The following is a 12,446-nucleotide window of genomic DNA, read 5'->3' as shown; positions in this document are numbered from 1 at the left end:
TCTGCATTAACAGTGCTAAGGGTTTATTAGAGTACTCAAAGATTATTTAGGTTAACACAGAGCAGACACTGATAACGGGCACAGTGTCTGGAAAGTGTAACAGTGGAAAAGTTTACATGACATGAGCAATGTGAATCAGATGTGGGCAAAACAAGCTAACTATAGGGCTCTGAAAAAAATAACGAAGATAATTTGTCCTTAAAATCTTTCATTCTCAAAACTCCTTTATTTACGCCAGCACGTGAAGTCACCATTTGGGAGTCGGTCTACTACCGATGATTACGTCACACTACCGTGTCCTACTTTAAAGTTCGTTGCGCGCAGTTCTGTCATCTTGAAGGCCACCGTCGGTGCGTTCACAGAGTCTTTGCTTCAGCGAGGCTCGAGCAAAACCGCAATGGACTCAGCTGCGGCTTTCGCGAAACCTTTTTTTGGCTGGCCTCAAATGCATCACTTGTTCGCCCTACTTTGTCTTGTTGCTGTCGTCTATAAATTAACGATCTTACTCGCCCAAAGAAGATACGCGCTTCGAAGCGTTGAAACTTTTCCGGGACCACCTGCACACTGGCTTTTTGGAAACATAAAGGAGGTAATTAATTTCCGTAGCAGCAAGTGCAACTACGTGTATCTGTGAAATATTACTACTGTAATCATAACGTATGGGCCGTTTAGCACCTTTCAAATCAAAGTTACAAAGCGCTTTACAGTAAACACAAATAATACGTAATAAGTAAATGAGTGCAAAAAACTGTTTTGATTTATGCATGAGGTACCAGTATTTCTATTTACACTGTTAAATATTAAAGGGTACTTTTTACACTATTATATATTTTGTTTTAAGTTTCTTTGCAGATAAATATCTTACATAGTTATTAGCCTTTTGGCTTCATCAGACACATGTACATGTTTTTCATTGTTAATGTGTGTTGTCCCTGATTTAGGAAATGAGTAAAGTAAATGAAAAAACATGCAACCTGTAAAAAAACGATGTCATTTTGAATACACAGCATTTAAGAAATAACTCAAATTAACTTCACCTGGATCTAGTCTCTATTATATATATCCAACTTTTTAAAGAACCATTCATAAAGAGTACTTTTACTTTTGACACTGGAGTACATTTTTTATAATGTATTATTGATTTTTATTTAAGTACAATTTTGAATGCAAGACTTAAACTTGTAATTGAGTAATTTTTAATATTGTGGTTTTGCTACTTTTACTTAGATAGACAGGGTTGGTTAAGCTTCCTAAATGTGTACATTTTTCTTTCAGTTTAAACATGATGGGACCGACTTGCACAGGACTGTGAAATGGGCACAGCAGTACAATTATGCTTTCCCATTGTGGTTTGGTCCATTTGTTTGTGTCCTCAACATTCAACATCCGGATTATGTGAAAACGGTATTCAAATCAACAGGTGAGTGAGCGATTATTCTTATCATGTTTTTATCTTTACTGATATCACACATCACATCGGCTACATGTTTTTACAACCAAAGGTTAATGTAACAGAATTTTAATTTGTTTGTCTCCCAACAGAGCCAAAAGATAAATTAGCATACCGTTTCCTTGTGCCTTGGATTGGTAAGACCACTTTGCCCTTCTCCAACTGCTTATTTTGGCACCGACAGAGTTGTTTGATTTAAGGCGCGTTAATCACTGACACATATACTTTCCGTCTCTGTCTTTAGGTGAAGGTTTATTGGTGTCAAATGGTCCGAAGTGGTTTAGAAACAGAAGGCTCCTGACCCCAGGTTTCCATTATGATGTTTTGAAACCATACATAAATCTGATGTCAGACTCTACTAAAACTATGCTGGTATGTAACTGACGGTTTAGTTGTGTCAATCACAATTCATAAGTCAACACAGACCATAATGGATTACTAATGTTTAGAAAATCAAGACGACAAACTTGTGTGTCTAAGTTGGTTGAGCCAATGAGTGTGTTGGAGTTTTGTTTTCCGTCTCCTGCAGAGATGTCACATCTGTTCTCTCAATGTTGCCAGGACAAATGGGAAAGATATGCAAACAGCAATGAGTCCTTTGAGTTGTTTAACCACGTGAGCCTTATGACACTAGACACCATCTTGAAGTGTGCCTTCAGCGACAACAGCAACTGTCAGACGGAGAGGTGAATCCATAACAAACTTTTTCACAAGTTCTGGTCTTGGTTCTCAAATGTTTGCTGCTTCAGCTGTCTGAATCATTCATCATTGAGCTTTAAATGATTGCCTACCTTCTCATTTCAGTGGAATAAATGCATACATCAAAGCAGTGTATGACCTCAGTAACCTCATTAACCTGAGGCTCCGGACATTTCCGTACCACAATGACCTCATTTTCTACCTCAGTCCACATGGCTTCAGATTTAGAAAAGCATGCAGGGTGACTCACAGACATACAGGTAAGATCTTCAAACAATTGCCAAATATCAATCATACTGGATTTGATCAATTTGCAATATAGCATACCCACACTAAGCTTTCGGTTTATAATATATTATTTTACATGTTGCTGCATTTCAAGAGTTAGTCTGCAAATACTCATTCAGTGTCTTATCCTTTTTGAAGAGGAAGTCATACGAAAGAGGAGAGAAGCCCTAAAGGAGGAGAACAAGCTGGATCACATGCAGACCAAGAAAAACATGGACTTTCTGGACATCCTTCTCTTAGCAAGAGTATGTTATGTGATATCAGCTCCCATCCACTGAATCCAGAAATGTACACATGCTCACTTTTGCACAACATCACGACATCTGTACTAAACCACAAACCTGTAAACTGCTCTTACATACCAACTGCTACAACATCCTCTACAGAGAAAACAGTTTGAATAACAGTATTGAGTCATTTAAAGCATAAACAGCCTTAGAGTAGCAGCAATGGAACTTAAAAACAGCAAACAATATACAGCCATCAATTCATTAGGACAGACAGCATTTTAAGCTCACTGATGTCCAGCCAAGGTTTAAAACACTTCACCAACAACTAAGATTTCCGTAGAGGCAGAATAACACGTTGTTAGATCAAAGATTATATTGTCCTTAGGTGCAACATTTAGCTGGAGAAATAGCTTTCACCCCATGACTTGCAGTCATTCCAGCCAGTTCAGAAGGCCGATCATTAGGCCTCTTTCAAAGTGTTGGGTACATTTTGGAAAATATGAAATTATTTCTGTTGTGGAAGTATTCCCAATAAGATACAATACACTTCCCACTGACACCACTATAACTCAGGTACATGGTGTATCATTGCTGTTTCCCACCCCAAAAAAACACATTGAATCTCCTCCCTCTAAACACACTCAAGTGCTCTACCTTTAACCTGGTCTCTGTGACTTCAACAACTCAGCACTCACCTGACTGCCATTGTTCTTTTATCTTTGTATTTTATTTGTTCTTTTACAATGGTTTCATTGTCAATTACAGTACTTGTTTTAAAACGTTCTTTTCAATATACAGTAGTAGTAGTAGTAGTAGTAGTAGTAGTAGTAGTAGTAGTAGTAGTGGTGGCACATTCACAAACGGCGTACTTATTTTGTCTTTTCTTTTTACATTTCTGTCTATTATCTCACCATCAGGATGAGAATGAGCAGGGTCTGTCGGATGAAGATATACGAGCAGAGGTGGACACCTTCATGTTTGAGGGCCATGACACCACAGCCAGTGGCTTGTCTTTCATCCTCTACTCTATGGCCTGCAACCCGGAACACCAGAAGCTTTGCAGGGAAGAGATCATTCAAGCTCTGGATGGCAAGGACACCTTTGGGTGGTAGGCTTACAATGTTGACAACATTTCCACGTGCAATGCAAGTCAGTGCCGGTCAGAGTCACAACAGCTGGATTCGGTGAGCTTTAGGCTGTCACTGTTTTTGTTTAGAATATTGACAACTAACGCGTGTCTGTCTTGCTTTAAAGGGAGGATCTCAGTAAAATTCCATACACTACAATGTGCATAAAAGAATCCCTCCGCCTTTACCCTCCTGTACCAGGAATATCTAGAATGACCACCAAACCCATGACCTTTTTTGATGGAAGGTCTTTGCCAAAAGGTTTGTTGTTACTGTTTTTTCACATCAGGACTCTCGAGTATGTTGCCTAGGTGAAGCAGCATACTCTTGATTATATAATAACTTTGACCTCACTGGAAGAATATATGATTAACTTGTATTGGTCACTTAAGTCTCAGATTGGTTTTCCTTAATGGACCTTTGGCCTAAGTCAGGCTTGCACAACATACAGCATACATCAACCCTTTAACCCACATGCTTTAAATGGTTTTAGCAGGTTCCAAAAAAAATGTAATATATTAAAATGCTAGTCTATTTGCTTTAGTACACCTTGTTTTACAGTCTCTTCACAAACCAAAACCCACTTTATTTTTTCTCATTTGCAGGTTGTAATATTACAACAAGTGTGTTTGGGATGCACAGGAATGCAGCTGTCTGGGAAAACCCTGATGTAAGTCGAGAAGATCATCCTGAGCAAATCACCTGAGCTGACTCACTGCATGGTGTACATAGAATCAATGATAACAGTAAACTTATGGTCCCTTGTTGCTGTGGTGGCCCAACACCCTGCATCTACATAAACAGTGACATTAAATTGGTGCAGAATTAAAGCTAACCTTATAGTGAGCTGGTTCCAGAAGATCTGCCACTGTGTACTCTCTCACTGTATTAGGGGTGTGAGTGGGCATAAACTCAAAAGATTTTCAGGGAACAAATTAAGAAAAATTAGTGATTTATGCCCTTTCTTTTTATCTTGTGTCGAAACAGGTGTTTGACCCACTGCGTTTTCTTCCGGAGAATGTTTCCAGCAGGTCTCCACATGCATTCGTGCCCTTCTCAGCGGGACCAAGGTTTGTCCTCACCTGTCCTCACCTGTCCTCACCTGTCCTCATCTGATCATTTGGACTAGCTCACTATGAACTAGGGTTACAACTACTCTCTGTCTAATCATTTATCCATCTTATGAGTCTGTACAGTATGTGAATGTGTAACCCCTTTTCATCAACACAATACAAACTGTTTACAAACTGGGGTCGCAGTAAACAAGAGAGCTCAGTGTAACTTTGGATCGATCCAATTCAAAGCAATGCACAAAGCCCCAAAAGGAAATACCTTCTGCAAATCTTTGGATTTTGGTAAACAACTATAGCTACAAGCAGAAAAAAATGCAATCGTTGACTGAACATGGATTCATGGGCAACATAAAAGTTCAACTTTACGATACAATTGCCCTGCAGTAAGAACCAATTTGGAAAAGCTTGTTGCTAGTTAAAGATTATAACTCAGAAGTTGCACACATTGCAAATATCACCTCTGTATTAATATCTAATGTTATCTGTAAGGCACTGAGGGGCGAACTTGATCCTTTTATTCCATTTCACATTGTCGCCACAGCATTAAATCAGCATTGTTTAATCTTATTCCTACCAATAAATCTGAGGATGCCAGTCACGCTCTCACACCAACAAGTTACAGAACACGACACAACATTATAAGACAGTCAAAAGCTGTTAGCTTCCCTTCCACACACACCTGATTCTCATCATCAGGCGCTTACCTACAGTGTATACACATTAGTGCTCAACCCTGTGTTCAATGTCAGAACTGCATGTATAAATTCACCTTGTTTCCCTCAATGATAGAATAAAACAAACAAACTACATTATGGCTCCAACAACTTCATTTAGCTAAGGATATATGACAACATATGTCTGAGCAAACAGAAGAAAACACTATTAAACTACAAATAACTGATCATGGGCTCCATCTTATCCACATTTACTGCAGGTTTAGTACCATGTCTTTTTGTCTACCCTATTCTAATATTATGTCAAACCACTGTCCTCTTATGTTGCCTTACAGCATTTCATTTCTCATCATATGTCTCATATTGTTTCTGTTTTCCCCACTCAGAAACTGCATTGGTCAGAACTTTGCCATGAATGAGCTGAAAGTGGCGACGGCCCTGACACTGATGAGATACCAGTTGATAGAGGACCCCACTCAGGAACCCAAGTTAATTGCTAGAGTGGTGCTTCGCTCAATCAATGGCATCCACATCAAGATCAAACCTGTAGACCCGCAAGGGTAAATGCAAAAAGGATAAATGCTCAACCTGAATGAAGAATTTTCCTACTAAAACACTGACAAAGAATCACTAATGGATAATAATGAAATAAATAACTCTAAAGTATCTTATTTATGAGTGAACATTTTTGCACTTAACATGTGACAATAAGAATAAGACCTATATTGTGGCAGGACATTTGCACCAAATCAGTTTGAAATAATTTCTTCATTTGTAAATGCATTATCCAACATGATATATTTAGTGGTTCTCAGTTTTTGTAGTGGTTGATGGCTGTCAGGTCAAACCACCAAAAGCTTTAGCTGATTTTTTTATCTTGTGTTCATGAGAACGTAACATGAACTTTCACACTACTGATCAAAAAATAAAGCTCTTAAAACTTTAAAGTGTGCTGCCTTTGTGTAAACATTCACTTTTGTCTATGCTATATGAAATCATTTTAATCGGGTCCAAAGTACTCCTGAGGTATCTGGTCAATGAATACATCCAGAATTAAGACCGAGGAAGTCTTTGTTCCCTTTGTTTGCTTAGAGACCATCGAATTACTGAACTTCAGAAGACCTTTCAGGGAATACGGACATTTTATCACAGCTGAAAACACTGCAGAGAGTTTTGAGTCAAAAGTAATTCATTTTTTATTTACAGTCATATGATTACAAAATCCACAAGGACAAAAAGTCACCAGCACAGTTTGTAAAAGTGAAACACCTCGTCTTTTGTTGATTTCTGATCTTCAACCTTTCACTTATAAGATCCCATGAAATGGCCACTTGAACTTTCTATGAAACGGCTCGTCTTTAGTGCTGACTTAATGCTATCCCAAAGAACTTAAAAAGTCCAACCGTTAATCATCCAATCTTTCTGCATGTTCCATCAACTCAGCCTTCCTTATAACTACTTGCCTATTTGTTTAAAATAAGATTGACAGCTTGCAGTCTCATGCCTCTCTCAAACGGGAACAATTAAGTGAGAATACCATTTCATGGGACCTTTACACTTGGGAATTACAACCAGTTACATAATGTTCCAAATGTGTGACATGAGTAACTATGATATTCTGTTGCTGTGCAAAGATGGTTCCTATGTCTCAAGTCAGTTCGGGGCAAACTAAATATGAACAGTTCACTGTATAAACAGCACTGTACTCTTCTGCAAGAGAGATATTAACACTCTACATGACCATCAAAACATACTAAATCCAAACCTTTTGTGTTTTGACGAGCATTTTTAAAATTTTGCAGCCGAGTTGGTATTTGATACTGTGCTGCCGTTCCAATTTAAAACTATATTCTGTTACTACATAATAGTCCAATTACCTGCCAACATAGAAAACTGTAACATTTTTGTATTTACAATATACTACAAACCATTTAAAACTCAATATGTATATTAGAAAAAGATGTGATAGACATACTGTTTGAACAGGGCAAGTGGCTTATCTGCAGAAGAATCCAAATCAATTTGCATCATCACTTTCAGAGATGTCGTATAGATTTTGAAATGTTGGTGCAACAGGCCATGAACAATAGTACCTGCAAGTCTGCAGCTCCACCTCACTGACAACTTTGACCATTGTGCACAAGTCACCATCTAGTGGCTTGTTGGACAAATACAAAACACTTGAGTTGATGTCCTATTGGTCTAACCCAGTGGTTCCCAAACTTTTTCTGTCAAGCCCCCCTTTGATGATATAGGAACATTGTAAGCCTCACCTCGCGTGTCTAAGCTTTATTTGAACAGGACATGCGCAAAGCAATTTTGATTATAAAAATGCTTGGAATCATAGGGAAATTACATTTATTGCACAGTTCAGTAGAGAAATATTTATTTTACCATTATTTGTTTTTTACTTTTCATGATGTCATATAAAAGTCATTTTTCTGCCATTTGTTTAACAGCATTATCAAAACACTGACGGAGTGAATTTAAAAAAAAAAAAAAAAAGTGATTAGTAAAAAAAATTAAAAAGAATTGGAGGAAACGGTGCATAGTTACAAAATCATTTCACCTCTTGATAGCAGAACATCTCATGGTTTCACTCAGAGAAAACCAGGACATTCTGATGTAGCATTTCAAAATTAAAGCCCTTCAAATTTGAAATGGAAACGGAGCATAGTTACAAAATCATTTCACCTCAGGTTGATAGCAGAACATCTCAAGGTTTCACTCAGAGATAACCAGGACATTCTGATGTAGCATTTCATCAGCATTAAAGCCCTTCAAAATTGCATGCATGAGCTAACTTCAAATCACATTTTTGAGACAATTTGTCAAAATTCAGATTAGATTTTGGAGGAAATGGTGCATAGTCAACTATTGTTGCTAACATACTGCCATCGGCCCACGTTTGTTTATTTATATATTTTTTCTTTTCTTCTAATGTTACCCTGGTATGTGCTTGCATCATAGACTAACAATTTTCTTGCATACGGTCATTCTATTGCCTTGACTTTTATTTTGAAATTTGTTTCCTTCCGGACCACCTGTCTTGATTTGCATCACTCTTCAAAAGAAAAAAAAAAAGAAACCATAAAACAGACTATCAAAATGTACACGGACCAGGGGGGCACACTCCTCTGATTACTGGTAGCACTCCTCTGACTACTAGTGGCACTCCTCTGACTAGTGGTGGCACTCCTCTGACTACTAGTGGCACTCCTCTGACTAGTGGTGGCACTCCTCTGACTACTAATGGCACTCCTGTGACAAGTAGCGGCACTCCTCTGACTAGTGGCGGCACTCCTCTGACTACTAATGGCACTCCTGTGACAAGTAGCGGCACTCCTCTGACTAGTGGTGGCACTCCTCTGACTAGTGGTGGCACTCCTCTGACTACTAGTGGCACTCCTCTGACAAGTAGCGACACTCCTCTGACTAGTGGCGGCACTCCTCTGACTAGTGGTGGCACTCCTCTGACTACTAGTGGCACTCCTCTGACTACTAGTGGCACTCCTCTGACTAGTGGTGGCACTCCTCTGACAAGTAGCGACACTCCTCTGACTAGTGGTGGCACTCCTCTGACTACTAGTGGCACTCCTCTGACAAGTAGCGACACTCCTCTGACTAGTGGCGGCACTCCTCTGACTAGTGGTGGCACTCCTCTGACTACTAGTGGCACTCCTCTGACTACTAGTGGCACTCCTCTGACTAGTGGTGGCACTCCTCTGACAAGTAGCGACACTCCTCTGACTAGTGGCGGCACTCCTCTGACTACTAGTGGCACTCCTCTGACTAGTGGCGGCACTCCTGTGAAAACTATTGGCACTGGCAGCTCGTGGCGTCTACTGACATCTACATATAAGCAGAGGAAGAGTGAATATATTTTCAGACATGTATTTTTGGATTGGACTTTTTATGAGTTGTAATTTTAAAACGTTTTTATATTTTAAATGATAATAAAACGGATGATTTATTTTCATTATTTTAGCCGATTGTTGTAAGTAATAATTTGGAAAGAGTGTATTATGTTCCCTTTTGTTTCAAAACCAGCAAAATCATACTTAAATAAAATGAATGAGAAACAAAAAAAGTACAACGTGGTACAGAGAACGGGTGGCTCAGGTGACTCAACTAAAATCCATACAATGATGATAAAACTGATTTATGGCAGCTGACCTAACAACAATGGGTGTTCTCAGAAAATGTGGCTCCGCCCGCTCAGCTCGGCAGCTTCTTGACTGGTGCCGAACGAGTGTCGCTCGCATCAATACAGGAAAGGAGTCTGTACTAGACCTAACACTAGCTTCTAATAACATTGCTGCAGTGTGTGATTGGAAAGCGTATCATGAAGGAACCATAGGCAGTGATCACTACCCGATATTCTGTAAAATAAATATTCATACATCAGTAACGGAAGACGACGGGTGGAAAATGGGTTTTTGGGAAAGCCAACTGCAAGAGATTTAAGGAAGAGAGTGATGGTCATCTGAGTAAGATTAATGATGATATGCCTATAGAAACTCTAAATGATATGATAACAGAAGGCATTATGACAGCTGCTCTAGAATCTATCCCAAAAAGTAAAGGAAAAACAAGCAGAAAAGCAGTTCCATGGTGGAACAATACTTGTAAAGAGGCAATTAGAAATAGAAACAGGGCATTTAAATTAATGAAAAGAACTCATAACTTTCAGGATATGATACAGTTCAAAAAGGCTCAGGCATTAGTGAGAAAGACAATAAGGCAGGCAAAAAGGACATATTGGAGGAAGTTTTGTGACACAGTTGGAAATACAACCCCAGTAGGAGAAGTGTGGGGGATGATTAGAAAGATGGGAGGGCACAGAAGAGAGTGGAGTTATTCTGTGCTAACAACTGGGAAAGAAGTAGCGGTGACTAATAAAGAGAAAGCTGAGATATTGGTTAATACTTTTGTAAAGATACACAGCACTGACAATGTATCTGACGAAGGAAAACTAATTAGAGAGCAAACAAGATTTGAAAACAGGGAGGCCTTGAGGAAGAAGGAGAATACTGAAGATGAATTGAGTGTGCCATTTACAATGGGGGAGTTAAAAAGAGCAGTTGCTAAAGCTGGAATGACTGCCCCAGGAAATGATGAAATATGTTATATTATGGTAAAGCAATTAAGTGGAGATGGGCTGAATAAGTTATGAACTTTGTATAATAAAGTGTGGGAGGAAGGTACCATACCAGCAATGTGGAAGGAGGCCGTTATTGTCCCCATAAGGAAGCCAGGGAAAGATGCAAGTAACCCATCAAATTATAGACCAATTGCCCTAACATCACATATATGTAAACTCATGGAACGCATGGTAAACGAAAAATGAATGTATTATTTAGAGAAACAACAGATATTAGTAGGGTGTCAGAGTGGATTTAGGAAAGGTAGGGGAACCTTGGATTCAATTTTATGTTTAGAAGATGAGGTAAGAAAGGCACAGGTTAATAAAGAAACTGTGGCAGCAGTGTTTTTTGATGTAGAAAAGGCTTATGATATGCTATGGAGGGAAGGTCTTTTGATAAAAATGCATTTAATGGGAATCAGGGGAAAACTGTTTAATTGGATAATGGACTTTTTAAATAAAAGAACTATCCAGGTAAAAGTAGGAGCTGAAAGGTCAAGGAAATATGAGGTAGAAAATGGGACTCCACAAGGGAGTGTGGTAAGTCCTATACTATTTTCAATTGCAATAAATTACATCTTTGGAACGGTCTCATCAGATATGGGAAGGTCATTATTTGCAGATGATGGGGCTTTATAGAAAAAAGGAAGAAACTTGAAACATATTGTTCAAAAACTGCAAGAAGGGATAAAACAAGTTGAAATATGGGGAAAGAAATGGCGATTTAAATTCTCATCAGAAAAAACGAAAGTAATGTTCTTTACGAGATGGAGAACTAGGGGAAACTTTCAGCTGAGTCTGTATGAAAACAAGTTAGAAATAGTAGAGTCATTTCGGTTTTTAGGAGTACACTTTGACAGCAGATTAACATGGAAAGACCACATAAAAAACGTTAGTGATAAATCTAAAAAAGTTATAAATGTAATGAGATGTCTGGTAGGGTTGGACTGGGGAGCAGAGGTTGCATCCCTGATACACATTTATAAAGCTCTAATTAAATCCAGATTAGATTATAGTAGTATAGCATATGGTTCAGCATCAGAAACCGCACTTAAACAGCTAGATGTTATCCAGACCAGGGCCCTTAGAATCTGTACAGGGGCAGTAAGAACATCACCTGTGTGCGCCATCCAAGTAGAGACAGGAGAAATGCCATTGTGTCTTCGCAGAAAACAACTGTTGGTTAATTATTGGATAAATCTGAGAGGTCATGAAGATAATCATCCAACTAAAAAAGTATTACAGGCGTGTTGGGAAAGACATAAAGTACCAAAGACAGGTTTTGGCTGGGTTGGAGAAGCAACAGCAAGAAGCCTAGGAGTCTCTGATATAGAGCTTTGCCCTACTGTCATGTGGCCAGTAACTCCTGTGTGGCTGCTTAAAGAACCAGAGGTGGACATGGAGTTGATGCAAATTTAGGTAAGACAAAGAAATACAAATTTAGTGAGTGAGTTCTATGAATACACAGATAAAAAATACTCAGAACATGTGCATGTTTTTATTGATGGATCAAAAGATCCAGCTACAGACAGTACAGGATCTGCTGTTGCAATTCCTAGTCACAAAGTTTAAATATTTAAGCGCACTTCGAATTTTTTAGCTGTGTATACAGTTGAGTTGTATGCCATTTGTTTGGCCCTAGAGTGGGTTGAACAACACAGACCAGGCAAAGTCCTTATTTGCAGTGACTCCATATCTGCACTTGTTAGTCTGAAGTCAGGTATGTCCAATACTCAACAAGATCTGCGATTAAAAATAA

The 12,446-nt window shown here is 38.8% G+C and overlaps 1 protein-coding gene across 1 annotated transcript; it reads left to right on the top strand.

Annotated features, from left to right (window-relative positions):
• Positions 1-336: 336 nt before the first annotated feature.
• On the top strand, positions 337-6,482 carry LOC137891369 (cytochrome P450 4B1-like). The gene is made up of 12 exons (XM_068735938.1): positions 337-589; positions 1,276-1,420; positions 1,543-1,587; positions 1,695-1,822; positions 2,012-2,136; positions 2,255-2,409; positions 2,576-2,682; positions 3,585-3,775; positions 3,922-4,055; positions 4,400-4,464; positions 4,782-4,864; positions 5,928-6,482. The coding sequence occupies exons 1-12, from the start codon at positions 398-400 to the stop codon at positions 6,103-6,105; spliced, it is 1,548 nt and encodes a 515-aa protein (XP_068592039.1). The 5' UTR covers positions 337-397; the 3' UTR covers positions 6,106-6,482.
• The last annotated feature ends 5,964 nt before the right edge of the window (positions 6,483-12,446 follow it).

Source organism: Cebidichthys violaceus, unplaced genomic scaffold (assembly GCF_023349555.1).
Source record: "Cebidichthys violaceus isolate CVI_PGR_0920_01 unplaced genomic scaffold, fCebVio1.0.p SCAF_7, whole genome shotgun sequence".
In the NCBI taxonomy this organism is placed as follows: domain Eukaryota; kingdom Metazoa; phylum Chordata; class Actinopteri; order Perciformes; family Stichaeidae; genus Cebidichthys; species Cebidichthys violaceus.
The sequence above is the reverse complement of the archived record's forward strand: the minus strand, read 5'-3'. Positions and strand labels throughout refer to the sequence as shown.

Coding starts and splice junctions, on each gene's coding strand:
- LOC137891369 (XM_068735938.1), top strand. CDS start 398: ATGGACTCAGCTGCGGCTTTCGCGAAACCTTTTTTTGGCTGGCCTCAA. Junction 2,683..3,584: donor ACATCCTTCTCTTAGCAAGA/GTATGTTATGTG, acceptor TCTCACCATCAG/GATGAGAATGAGCAGGGTCT. Junction 3,776..3,921: donor GGCAAGGACACCTTTGGGTG/GTAGGCTTACAA, acceptor CTTGCTTTAAAG/GGAGGATCTCAGTAAAATTC.